Below are 13,111 nucleotides of genomic sequence, written 5' to 3' on the forward strand. Positions count from 1 at the left end.
AGGGGGGCAACGCACAGCTGCCCCCTTTGCGACAGGCAAATCCTGGCCCCAAAGTGACAGGTGACAGGCAGAGCGGGGGCAGGTGGGGCACACGGGGCGGGGGGCTGGGCCCCGCTCACCGTGATGGGCAGCTGGCCCTCAGCGGCACCCAGGGACTCGTTGACGGAGCAGTGGAGGACCCTGTCGGAGACGATCTGGATGTCGCAGGCCACCTGCCCGATCCGCACGCGGTACTCGTGGCTCTCGAGCCCCAGGCTGTCCTGCTCCTTCTGCGGGGAGACTGTCGGTCGGGGATGCGGCAGGCCCCCCGACCCCCCGGCCCCCGGCCCCGGGCACGCCGCCCGCCCCGCCCCCAGGCCCCGCCCCCTGCCCTGGGCACGCCGCCCGCACCCCCCCAGGCCCAGCCCAGCGCTCACGTGGATGACCAGGGTGAGGGGCTCCCCGGGGTGGTGGCGGATCCAGCGCTCCCGCTTGGCCGTGGAGAACTGGGGGTCGGGGAGGTAGTCCAGGCGGAAGGGGCTGCTCCGCGGCGTCTCCTCGGGGTCCAGCAGCTCCTCGGCCGCGGCCACCTCGTCGGCGTAGGCGCGCCCGTTGATGAAGAAGTCCACGGGCGCCGAGTCGTTGCTCAGGGCCCCGGGGGACGGGCAGGTGAGGACGGTGGAGTTGAGGACCTTACAGAGCTGGGGGGGCGCGGAGAGGGCGGGTGAGGGGCCCGCGATGGCAGGGGGGGCGCGGCCCAGCCGACCCCGGCCCCCCGCCCCGGCCGCTCACCGTGGGCTCCCGGCCGATGTGGTGCACGGCCATGGACACGTTCTGCACCATGTGGAAGCGCTCCCCCGCCACCGTGATGGTCCTGCCGCCGCTGTGGGGACAGGGGCCGTCACCGCCCGCGCCCGGGGGGGGGGGGCTAGCGGGGCGGGGGGGGGCTTACCTGACGGGGCTGCGATGGGGGCTGATGGCCGTGATGACCGGGTTCCGCATGTACCAGAAGGTCAGGTTGCCGGGCACACAGCCGCGCTGCTCGAAGCGCACGCACACGGGCACGGGGGCGGGCAGGGCGCCCCCCGGCACCGTGCAGGTGATGCTGCTGTCCGAGCGCCTGGGGGCGGGGCGGTCTGTGAGGGGCCTGAGCTCAAGGCCTCCCCCACGGCCCCGGCCCTCCCTCCCCCGGGTGCGGAAACCTGTGTCTACATCACCATAAGCACTTGTTTCCGGGGGCCTCCAGAGCACCTCCCCAGGGCCTGCCACCTCCTCCAGGAAGCCTCCCGAGAGTGCCCTCCCCTCCCCTCCAGGGCCACACCCTGTGATGCTCAGGGACCACTCCTGGCAGGGTGTGGGGGCCACATGGGGGTGCTGGGGAACCAAACCCAGAGCAGCCGTACACAAGTGCCCTCCCCGCTGTGCTCTCTCTCCAGCCCCGAGCTCCTTTCTTGAATCCGCCTGGGGGGGGTGCATCCTCCCCCCCCCAACAACAGCTCTCAGGACACCGACCTCCCCCAGCCTGGACCTGAACCCGGACCTTCCCATTTCTGGAGGAGCTGGGGCCAGGCGGGGGTCCCCACACCCCCTCGGAGGGCAGGGGCTGGGACACAGTCAGCGTGTCCCCAAGGGCAGCCCTTCCCCAGCGGGCTCCGGACCGACCCCCGCGCCTGGCCACGCTCCGGACGGCGAGGGCTCGGCGGGAGTCGAGGCCGGCCGGCCCGGGACGGGGGGTCGGGGGGGCAGCTTACGTGAGCTCCGTGCAGGGCTCCGTGTCGTTCAGCAGGACCTGGAGCTCCGAGCCCACGTGCAGGTGACTCCCGCGGATGGTGATCCGGGTGCCCCCCGCCTTGGGGCCCAGGGCAGGCTCCAGGGAGTGGACCAGGGGCAGCTGCGGGGAGGGGGCGGGGTCAGGCGCTGGGGGCCGCGGCGGGCAGCCGAGGCCCGGGGCCCCGGCCTCCCCTCCTCCTTACCACGTAGGAGAACCGCTGCCGAGACCGGCCCTCCTTGGTCACGTTCACCACCACGACGTCGGAGAAGGGTGCTGGGGCGGGCCCCGTGGCACACACGATCCTGGGGACGGGCGCTCCGCTCAGGGGGTCTGCCCACCTGCCCTGCGCGCCCCCTCACTCCGGGCTCTCCACCCTCGACATCCCCGTGACTCAGCAACTGTAAGCTGGGGGGGCCCACGATGGTCTCGGGGGCCCCTGGGGGCTGGCAGATGGGTCCGAGCAAAGGCCCGGAGGGCTGCAGACACCGCCCCCCACCACAAACCCAGGGGCGGGGGCACACCCAGCAGGCTCAGGGCTTACTCCTGGCGGGGCTCCGGGGAGCCCAGGGGGTGCTGGGGATGGAACCCAGGTTGGCGGTGCTCAAGCCAGCCGTCCCCCAGCTTTCTTAACTATAAGCCTTCTGGGCGCTGGGGCACGTCAGGGGGGCCGCGGGGGGCTTCCCAGAGGAGGAGGCACCGGGTGAGCACTCGTGGGAGAGCACTGCAGGCCAGGGCTGGCAGGGGCTGGGAGCACTGTGCAGGGAGCACTCACCCCTCCGACACGGTGTATCTGTCGGCCAGCGGCTCACAGGCCACGCTGCCGATCCACACGCCGCGGGCCACGTCACTCAGCCGCCGGCCCAGGTTCTTGCCACGGATGGTCAGCAGCGTGCCCCCGTCGAGGGGGCCGCTCAGGGGCTCGATCTGCCAGGACACGGCGCAAGGGGGGTTCTGAGGTGGGGGCTGCCTGCGGGGGAGGCTCTGCCACCTGGGGCTCCTCCGCCTCTCTCGGCGGGGGGGGGGCACGGCCGACCCCAGAGCCCAGGGCTAGCCCTGCCCTCAGCCTCCTCCCGGGATTTCCTTCAGCCTCTTCCCTGTGCTACTGTTGTTGTTGTTGTTATTCTGCTAAACCTGCAGTGCAGGGCGACACCCGGCTGGGTGTCTGGGGGCTGCTCTGACGGTGCGGGGCGGGGGGACACGCAGTGCTGGGGATCGGCTGTCCTGCACGTCGAGGGGGCGAGCACGTGCCCAGCACTGGCCACCTGCCGGCCGGGAAGCCACGTCCTCGGCCGAGACTCAGGCCTACGGCTCTCGGTGGTGTCTGGACGGCAACTCCCCGACTGGCCCCAAAGCCACATGCTCCCCCCACCCCCGGGCCTGTGCCCACGAGCCCTTCCTCTCGCTCTGCCACCACTTGGGACCCCCTGCCCCACCCCCCCTGAATCACGGCTCTGGGGCCCCAGCCCCGCGGCTGGTGAGCCCGGGGTCTGCCTGCGGTGTACACGCGGCAGGGGGTGCACACGGGCCCAGGGGCGCTCACCGTGCGGATCTCGGGGGCCGGGCAGCTGTCGGGCAGGGGCTGCTGGGCCCCCCGCAGGCGGCAGCCGTCGCTCCACACGCACAGGTGGCCCAGGTCCTCCCGGCCCAGGCACTGGGAGCAGTCGGGGCTGCCCATGGCGCAGTTGTACACCTCCACTGCGGGACAGGGAGCCGCTCAGCCCGCGCCCGCGCCCCCGCGCCCACCCCAGGGGCAAGCCGGGTCCTGAGGGCAGGGCCTCGGGAGAGTCTGCTCCTGCGTCACACCCCAGAGGACCCGCGGCCACAGCCTCCTCAGCAGTGCTCAGCAGTATCGGCAGAATCTTGGTGGCACGCCCAGAGGGCTCGATCGTTAATAAGATCACCCGCAGCACGCGTCTCTCGGCGGGCGCTGCCCCGAGCCACTCAACCAAGCAGACAGGTCAGAGAGGCGAGGGGGGCCTGAGCGAGTCTACTGAATCGAGGGGGGGGCCCGGGGAGTGGGTGCTGGGCCCCAGGCCCCCACGTGGCCCAGGAAGGGGCGCGGGGAGGGCTCCTGGGTGTGGACTGGTCATGGGGGGGTGCGGGGGTCCTGTAGAACAAAGGGGTGTCTGAGATGCTGAGACAAGCCCTCGGAGGGTCGAGTGGACTCGAGACGTCCAGCAGGGAGGAGGCCGACTTCCACTCGAGGGTACTGCGACCCTCGCACCACCGAGTCTCAGCAAATGGCCCTGACTCTGCCGAGGGCCTCTGTCCTCCCCCACATAGAGCCGGAGGGGCAGAAGGCCCAGTCCCGCGAGATGCCCAGGGAAGGACCACTTGCCCGAGACTGAGCCCCTTCCCCAGCCGCGGCTGAGTCCCTGGTGGCCCACCTGTCATGGGGTCAGGGCTGTCCAGGAAGCGGGCCGGCTGCCCCTTCAGCTGCAGACGGAGCGGAAACACCTGGCTCTTCTGGTTGGTGTGTAGCTGCAAGAGGAGGGCAGAGCTTGGGGGCTGTGCGGCTCTGCTCTCTGCAGGGGGAAGGGCGTGTGGGTGGGCGGGGCCTACTCTCCGCGGAGGGAGGAGCGTGCGGGTGGGCGGGGCCTACTCTCCACAGAGGGAGGAGCATGCGGGTGGGCGGGGCCTACTCTCCACAGGGGGAGGAGCGTGCGGGTGGGCGGGGCTTCTACAGGGGGAGGAGCGTGTGGGTGGGCGGGCCTTCTGCAGGGGGATGGGCTCCGGGTGGGCGGGGCCTGTCCTCAGCAGGGTACGGTGGGGGTGTCGGGGTGGGCTGGGTCGCCCGTGAAGGGGAGGGGCTGCACGCAGCACACGGGTGTGCTTCTGCAGTGGAGGGGCAGAAAGGCCCGAGCGCTGGGTCCGCGCCCGCCGCGGGGGTCACCAGCTCACCACCACCTGGTCGCAGCGCACGGCCGTCTGGTTCACCCAAACGGCCTCGAAGACCTCCTGAGGCCCGAAGCTGCAGTCGAGGGGTGTGCCCTGCGGGAAAGCAGAGGGGAGGCCGTGAGGGGCGGCCACCCCACTGCTTGACGGCTGCCCAGGAGCGGCGAGGAGCGCGGCCTCTCCTTTCTGGGTGGGCCCAGGGCGGGGCACGCCTCTCCAGCACCCCAGGGCCTGTGCGGCGGGGGGCACCCAGAGAGACTCCTCGGCCCTGGGCTCTCAGCCCCCCTCTCTGCCCCACAGCCCCCGAAACCCCCGTGCACACACGGGCGTGGTCCCAGGCACTGCCCCTCCCGCCCCTGGCCGAACCCAACAGTCTCCTGCTCCAGCCTCCTCCCAAAGGCCTCTCAGAGCCCCCACGTCAGCGGGTGCCCCTCATCCGAGCCCCACATCAGAGGGTGCCCCTCATCCGAGCCCCACATCAGCGGGTGCCCCTCATCCAAGCCCCGCGTCAGAGGGTGCCCCCATCCGAGCCCCATGTCAGCGGGTGCCCCTCATCCGAGCCCCACGTCAGAGGGTGCCCCCATCCGAGCCCCACGTCAGAGGGTGCCCCCATCCGAGCCCCGCGTCAGCGGGTGCCCTCATCCAAGCCCCACGTCAGAGGGTGCCCCCATCCGAGCCCCGCGTCAGCGGGTGCCCTCATCCGAGCCCCACGTCAGAGGGTGCCCCCTTTGATGCGGTTTGGGGGGTGGGCTGGGGGCTTCGTGAAGCCTGCCCCCGCCTCTCTGTCTGGGATCCCCTCCCCCATATTTCGCTGAGGGGACAGCCAGTTCTGGCCCCCAGACACCTCCCACAGGGCAGCAGACGAGACTGGGAGAGCTCGGGTCGACCTCATGCAAGCCGGGCTTAACTCCCGCCTCTGCTGCCTCCCGGCTGTGCACCGCCGGGCAAGTGGCTCGCCCTCTCATCGCAGGGTTTTACAAATGCTGCACGGACGATGGGCGTCCTGGCCTGGGGCGGAGAGCCAGGGGAAATGCCGCGGGTCTCCCCTGCTTCTCTCTTAGCCCCTAATTACCAGGGTGCCCCGGAGGGCAGGGCTCTGGCCCCGCAGTGCTCAGGGACCACGCCTGGTTGGTGCGGGGGCCACACCGTGCCAGGGACTGAAGTCGGGTCTCTCGCATACCGGGCATGTGCTGGCAGCACAGCCCGGGCACCTCGAGGCACCAGGAGACGCCTGCCACTCGGAGAGGCCACCCAACCTCCTCGAGAGGCCGCCCAGCCTCCTCGGAGAGGTCGCCCCAGCCTCTGCCAAGCAGCTTTGGTGAATATTTGCTGAGTGCACAGGCTCGTGCGTGACGCGTCCCCGGCCGCCGTGTGGCACCACTTCCTGTTTGTGTCCCTGTGGCTGGCAGGCGGCACACTCGAGGGGAAGCAGGACAGCCCTCCCTGGCCCTGCCTGAGGGGACACAGGAAGGCACCCGTCCCGTGGGCTGGAGGTGGCCTGGCCTCTGTGTCCCTGAGTTCAGGCCCGTCCTGGGGACAGGATGCTGTGCGGGGCAGTCTGCCTCCCACTCTTCCTAGAAGGTTCTAGAAGCACTCCTGGGGCCTCTGGCCACTGGCAGCAGCAGCCAGGCCTGGCGTCCCCACCCGGACCCCAGGGAGCGGCACTGCCGTCCCCACAAGCCTCCAGTCACATCCCAGATGCCGGCACGTGGCCCCCACGTGTGACAGCCATCACGGGCCTCAGCTCCCCGAGCAGGCGACAGATGGCGAGTCCCCAGGAGCTGGGGAGGGGGTGGCTGGCACGCGGCCAGCACTCGTCAAAGCTTCTCACCCAGAAGGGGCCCACCAAGGGGCTGCATCCCTGCCCCCCACCCAGATGGGCTCGGGGGAAGGGAGCCCGGTGGGGGACGAGCACCTGTTGGGGAGTCCAGGGCTCGGGTGCGAGTCCAGCCCGCACAGCCCGAGTCTCTCCATCCCCATCCATCTGGATGGAGGGGGCTGGGGGGGGTCCCTGCTGTTCTCAGCAGGGAACCAGGTGGTTGGGCCTGGGGTGGCCCCGGCACGCACAGACCAGGTCACCGGGGCTCTCCCGGGGAGCGCGGCCGAGTGTCCCCAACGCCCGTCCCGCCCGCGGACACGGGCCCGCCAGCCTTCCCCCGGGAGCTCTCGGGGCCCCGCTGCCAGCCTGGGCCTGGCCCCAGGACCCCTCGCTGCGCCCCGGCCTCCCCTCAGAGAGCCTGGAACGCGGGAGAAGGAACCAGAGCAGGGCAGTTCCCCGAGCCGCCCGCACTCACCTGGAAGAAGGCGGCGTTGGCCACGGGCACCTCGATGCTCCGGGAGCCGCCCGTGGGCACGGGGGCCAGGGGGGTGGGCAGGCTCTGGGGACAGTCCTGAGGGCTCTGCAGCAAGGCACAAAGGGGGGGACACTTCAGAGGGGCCGTGCGGGGCGGGGCGGGCACCAAGCAGGAAGCCGGCAGCCCCCCTGGGGCCAGCCGAGCCGTGGGTCCCATTTTACAGAGGAGAAAACTGAGGCACGGGGAGGTGAAATCACCCGCCCAGAGGAACTAGGTCCTGAGGTCGAGACCTTGCCCGCCCCCGGGTGGAACTGTGGGGTCTCCCAGACCCCAGCGAGCGAGGGCACACAAGGCACGGAAGGTCCCAGCAGTGCGTCCTCTGGGCAGGGAAGTGGAGTCCCGCCTCTCCGGAGCCCCTTCCCTGACGAGATCGCCCAGGACACAGACCCCACCAGACCAGGGGTCATCTGGGCACCTACTGACCAAACGCCAGAGGAGGCCCCAGCCCCCCTCTTTAGCACCAGCCTTGCAGACTGACCCTCCGGCCCACAGGGCCACGGCCAGGGTGCTGCCACACAAGCAGCTCCAGGCTGGCGCACTCCTATGCATCCGTCAGAGCCCCAGGACACAGGGGCAGCCGACCCAGCTGCCCACGGCCACTATGTGGAGGGATTTCTCCTTCAGACGCTCCCCTGTGGCTGGAAGTGGGAGCATTTGATAGGTGGGGAGACAGCTCAGAGAGGTTTCGAAGCTTTCCCAGGATCACACAGCCTCAAGGTCAGGGCTCGGGAACTGAACTAAGTCTCCTGGGCTTCTTCCCAGCGCCTCAGACAGACTTGGGCAAACTGTGGGTGCTCAATAAATGCTGCAGGCATGTGCTGACCCCTCTTAGGTCAGAGCACACGCGGCTTCACGCAAGCCTGCCCCGAGTCCCTCCTGAGCTGGGGGACAAACACAAGCACAGAGGTCCTGGGGGGTCCCAGCTGGGCAACTCCGGCACCCGGAGGGGCTCGGGGTCCCCCCGACGGCCACTCGGCCTCCTCCCAGCACTGCACCCGTCTCGAGCCAAGCAAGGCTGCAGCCCGGGCACAGCTCCTCTGAAGACCCGCTCTGCCCCGTGCCACGGGCAGACAAGGCTCCTGAGTGCCTGGACGCTTCTCTGGGGCTCTGCTGCGGGCCACCTCCCAGGCAGGACACTGCAGTCGCAGAGGGGGGCGGGGCGGCGGGTCCGGTGGGTCCGCACGGCACCTCCCAGGGCTGCCCCATGCCAGGCCTCGTATGGTCCTGGTATGACCCGGTCTTGGTATGACCCCCCCCCCCCCCCCGCCCCAGGACGAAGGCGGTGAGCCCGCGGGGACGGAGGGCACACGGGCCCGGCTTACCGTGGGGTTTGGGGAGCTCTCGCACCGCGACTGGTTGGAGACGCACGCGTGCTGCTGGGCGCACCAGAAGCAGGGCCAGGGCGCCGACAGGCAGCTGCTGCAGCTGGGGACCGACACAGACGCCTCAGCGGGCCCCGCCCCTCCCCCCCTGTGGCCAGGAGGAGACAGACAAGTGGGGCGCCTCCCCCCCCCCCCCCCCGCCCGCCCCGTCGGGCCACCACTCACGCCGTGTGCGGGTACACCTGCCCGGTGCGGCCGCAGTCATAGATGCTGAAGTTGGCGCTCACGACGCGGTGCCCGCCGACCCGCACGGACACCTCCACCGTCACGTGGTCTGCATCGGGCCAGACACGCTCACCCTCCGGGCCTGCCCGAGGGGCCCCTCCCCGGCCGGGCCCCCGCGGAGACCCAGCCGCTCACCCTGGTGGGGCGGGAAGGGCGGGAACTGGTTCCGGGGCAGGAGGTCGCAGTAGGCCAGCTGGTGGCCGAAGGCGGGGCCGGGGACGCGGGCCACCGTGCGGATGCTGCCCCCGTAGTCACACGCCATCTCCGCGCCGCTCAGGTCGGGCAGGCTCCCCGACAGCTGCAGGATCATGCCCTGGAGGGGACCGGGCCGGGCGGGTCAGCCCGCGGGGAAGGGCCGGCGGCCCCATCTACGGTGACCCGAGGGCCTCAGTCTCCCCATCTGTGAAGGGGGCGTTCCGGAGCTGCACGAGTCTCACAGATGGTGGCGGTTAGTGTGAGTCTGTGGGGAGCAGCCAGGGTCTCTGCCCTCACGGGTCCTCTGTCCCCCCCACGGGTCCTCTGCCCCTCACCGGGTACTCCTGGCGCACGTCAATCTCGGCGGGCAGCACGGCCATGGTGGGGCAGCGGCCCGGGCCCTCGCTGGCGCTGGTCCAGAAGTGCGGCAGGCTGGCGTTGGCGCAGTCGCGCTGCAGCGTGCATCTGCAGGCAAGGCTGGTCAGCGCGGGTGGGCACCCCCCCGGACCCCGCCCCCGGAGCCCGGCTCACCGCGTCTCCAGGGTGCACCAGCCGCAGTAGGCGTCGGCCGCTCCCACGCAGTCCGCGCAGGTGGCGTGCAGGGCGCAGGCGGCCACGCTCACCCGGGCCATCTGCGGGCAGGAGGGCGCAGCTCACTGCCCGCCCGGCTCGCCCGCGGGGGGGGCGGGGCTGGGAAAACGGAGGCGGGGCCTCAAGCAGGGGCCGCCAGGGAGCTGGCGGGGGGGGGGGGGGCCTTACCTGGTGGGACGTCATCAGGTAGAGGTAACTGGGGTCCGCGGGGTCGAACTGCATCACGTGGTGGACGGGCTCCCCGTAGGCCACGGTCAGCGCCCGCCTGCTGGCCACCTGCATGCTCTCGTTCAGGTTGATCTGGGGGCGGGCACGGGCTGAGCACGCTGCTTCCTGTGGCACCTCCCTGGGCCCACCCGCGCCCACCCGTGGGCGGCCTCCCGGGCAGCGGAGGGAAGCGACTTCTCGGACCAGGCAAGTCCGAGAGCCTGGGGCAGGCGCCTTCCCGACACACGAGGGTGGGGGGCTCCCGCCTGCACACACTTCCCCGCCTGCAGCCCCGCCCACCTGCACACCCCCTCGCCGCCTGCAGCCCCGCCCCCTGCAGCAGCCCCGCCCCCGCCTGCAGCCCCGCCCACCTTCAGCAGCCGTCCACTAACGGTGCCCAGGAAGACCACCGTGTAGTTGCTCACGCTGGCCACGGCCACGGAGGAGAGTCCGGGCGCGCGGAAGACGGGTGTGGCCCGGAGGGGCTGCAGGACGGAGAGCGGGTGCTGGAGGTGGGCGGCCCCGCAGTCCAGCTGCTCCGGCTGCAGCTGCAAGAGAAACAGCCCGTCGGGCTCCTGGGCGTCCCCGGGCTCGGCTCTGCGTCTCCTTCCCGCTGTGCCACGGACAGGCCTGCCCTGGGCCTCAGGGATGCGGGTCGGGGGGCCCCGGGGGTCAGGACAGAGGCCTGGCTGCGCGCGCACTGGCCCCTCACGCTCACACCAGGCCACCCAGGGCCTTCCTCGGCCTCGACTTCCCCACCTCGCCCCAGCCTCAGGGGCGTCCGCACACAGCCTCGGGGCTTCCCCAGAGCCCACCCAGCCTGCGGGGAGGGGGCGACACCAAGCTCCCCACCCTCACCTGCACACAGGCCTTCCCCCCATCACCCGCCTGACACACGGGCCCCCGGGGGCCAGGGGCGTCCGTCTGAGCGCACCATCCTGGGGACCCCCTCCCTGCCACTCCCATCTCTGCTCCTGCATCCCCGGGTCCTGCAGGTGTTTCAGGGGTCTTGTGGCTGCTTCAGGGGTCCTGAGGATGTTTCAGGGGTCTCATAGGTGATTCAGGGGTCCTACTGGTATTTCAAGGTTCCTGAGGGTATCGGGGGGATCTTACTAGTGTTTCAGGGGTCTGGTCCTGTGGGTGTTTCGGGGGCCCTGAGGGTGATTCAGGGGTCCCGTGGGTGGGTGATTCGGGGGCCTTGAGGATGATTCGGGGACCCTGTGGGTGATTTGGGGTCCTGAGAGTGATTCTGGGGTTCATGGGTGTTTCGGGGGTCTTGCTGCAATCTGCAGAGGACACGCAGGCCGCGGGAAGGTGGCTTGGCAGAGATGGTGCCCCCAGCCTGCCCTCGCCTCAGAGACCGCAGGCCTCACAGAAGCAGGGATCCAGACAGCCAATGAGGTCCCATGGCACAGATGGGGAAACTGAGGCTCAGAGGCACCGCCGCCTGCTTTGGGACTGAGCTGGCGGCCACAGACGGAGATGGCCCTGAGCAGGACACAGGGGCAGACAGCCCGGTTTCCACGACACGAAGGAAGGTCTTTTTTTTGCTTTTTGGGTCACACCCGGCGATGCTCAGGGGTTACTCCTGGCTCATGCACTCAGGAATTACTCCTGGCGGTGCTCAGGGGACCCTATGGGATGCTGGGAATCGAACCCCAGCCGGTCGCGTGCAAGGCAAACGCCCTCCCCGCTGTGCTATTGCTCCAGCCCCACGAAGGAAGGTCTTATCTGCACTGTTTGCACACCCAGGCTGCCACGCCAGCAGCCGCACCGCCAAGGCCAGCCCGGCCCGGGGTCCCGCCCCGCTCCCCCTCTGCAGCCAGCCGGGGGGCCAGTGCCCCACTGCAGGGGGGACAGGGCCCGGCGGGGCGGGGCCGGGCCTGGGCTGCAGGCGCGACCTCATCCTGTGCTAGTGCACTGCAGGACAGTCCTGGAAAGCTGGGACACACCCCCAGAGCCTCTCCAGGCGGGGTCCCCCGGGCCGGGCCCCCCACCCACGACCACTGTGAGGGTCATGTAACTTCTCCACTCTGGGATGACTCGAGCCACTGAATTGTTTTAAAATTAAGATTGAAAACCCTGTTGCCTGGTGTTCCCGGGGGGGCAGGGAGGCTGCCAGGACGCCGCCGTCGGGACCCTCTGCCGCGTCTGCCCGTGATGGGGGCTCCAGCCAGCCGGCGTGGGGGTCCTGGGAAACGCCCGCCGCGGGGGCCCACCGGGGTGAGGCTGAGGGGAGCGTGCTGGGAACCCGCTCCCGCCCGCCCGCCCTGACGTTCACAAGCCATTAATTCTGCTCGGAGGAATTTTCTAAAAAGCCTTTCCTCCAACTTTTTTTTTTTTCTTATCCTAAAAATAAAATTAAAAAAAAAAAAAGTTTAAAGGAGAAGTCACCCCAGCTGCTCCGAGTGATGGAGCTGAGGGACGGGCGCCCCCCACGTGGACACGCGTCTCCTCACGTGCCTGGGGGGGGACAGCGGGGGGGGGGCTGTGCAGCCGCTGATGAGGTCCTGGGCTCCGGGGGGGGGGGTGTGGCGTCACCATCCTGACCCGACTCCGGGGTCAGCTCTGCCTCCCTGGGGCTCCAGGGTCCCCTGGGAGGGGGCGGCACCCTCAGCCGGGCGCCTCCGTCCAAGCCCAGAACCGCTGCCCCTTCCCGGCCAGAACCCGCCTCTGGCGCCCCCAGATCGAGGCCCAGGGCCCTGCCAAGCCGCTCTGGCCTCAGCTGGTCACACAAACCCTGATGGGCAGACAGACAGACAGACAGACACCTCCCGCCGGGCCTCGGAGTCCCCGTGACGGTCCCCTCAGGAGCCAGTGTCCCTCCCCTGTCCCCTCCCCGTCCTCCGGCCCCGTGTCCTGAGCAGCTGCTCCCGCCGCCGGCCTGCGGCTCCAGAAGGGCCCCCCCCCCCCCCGAGCACCCAGCACGGCCTCACCTTGTCGGGCCCGACGCGCCCCCGTTTCGGGAAGGAGGGCGGGGGGCGCTGCGAGCTCGGGGGGTTAAGTGCAGAGTGGAAGGCCCCTCCCGGTCCCCTGGATGCCGCCAGGAGTGAAGCCCCCCGAACTCGGAGCTGGAACGAGCCCCTGAGCACTGCCGGGCGCACCCCAAAACCCGATAGGAAAGCAAGAAGGCTGGAGGGCCCGGGAGGGGGCGAGGGGGAGCGCGGCGGGAGGAGGTCCCGTCCCCTGTCCCGCCCTCAGCCCCCAGCACTGCCGGGAGTGATCCTTGAGCACTGCCGGGAGGGCCCAGAACCAAAGAAAGAGCCGGAGCAGAGCTTGACAGCGACGGGCGCGGGTGACTCCGCTCAGCTGCTTCCTTCCCACCCAGACGCCGAGCAGGCGCGGGGACGACTACCCAGAAGGACGCGGAGCCTCAGTTTCCTCCTCTCGAAAGTGGGAGCAGCATCAGCTGCTGTGCTCAGCCTATTTCCCTCCCCCCCCACCGGCCCTCTCCGGGGCCAGGGCCGGCTCTGCCCGCCCCTGCCTGCCGGATCGATTTCACTGTTGACGGT

At 70.4% G+C, this 13,111-nt stretch overlaps 1 protein-coding gene across 1 annotated transcript in view; it reads right to left on the reverse strand.

Annotated features, from left to right (window-relative positions):
- Positions 1-13,111, reverse strand: part of PLXND1 (plexin D1) — a 33,028-nt gene that overhangs the window by 9,539 nt on the left and 10,378 nt on the right. Inside the window, exons 2-19 of the mRNA XM_055136532.1 lie at positions 9,971-10,147; positions 9,561-9,692; positions 9,333-9,433; positions 9,137-9,266; positions 8,742-8,919; positions 8,547-8,655; positions 8,322-8,424; positions 6,940-7,044; positions 4,652-4,741; positions 4,138-4,231; positions 3,291-3,445; positions 2,523-2,674; positions 1,953-2,052; positions 1,731-1,870; positions 932-1,099; positions 772-862; positions 417-680; positions 120-269 (exon numbers count right to left, since the gene is read on the reverse strand). Coding sequence (XP_054992507.1) covers positions 120-269; positions 417-680; positions 772-862; positions 932-1,099; positions 1,731-1,870; positions 1,953-2,052; positions 2,523-2,674; positions 3,291-3,445; positions 4,138-4,231; positions 4,652-4,741; positions 6,940-7,044; positions 8,322-8,424; positions 8,547-8,655; positions 8,742-8,919; positions 9,137-9,266; positions 9,333-9,433; positions 9,561-9,692; positions 9,971-10,147 — 2,439 coding nt within the window. The remainder of the gene's footprint in view (positions 1-119; positions 270-416; positions 681-771; positions 863-931; positions 1,100-1,730; positions 1,871-1,952; positions 2,053-2,522; positions 2,675-3,290; positions 3,446-4,137; positions 4,232-4,651; positions 4,742-6,939; positions 7,045-8,321; positions 8,425-8,546; positions 8,656-8,741; positions 8,920-9,136; positions 9,267-9,332; positions 9,434-9,560; positions 9,693-9,970; positions 10,148-13,111) is intronic.

The sequence above is a fragment of the Sorex araneus genome, chromosome 4, assembly GCF_027595985.1.
Source record: "Sorex araneus isolate mSorAra2 chromosome 4, mSorAra2.pri, whole genome shotgun sequence".
Taxonomy (NCBI): domain Eukaryota; kingdom Metazoa; phylum Chordata; class Mammalia; order Eulipotyphla; family Soricidae; genus Sorex; species Sorex araneus.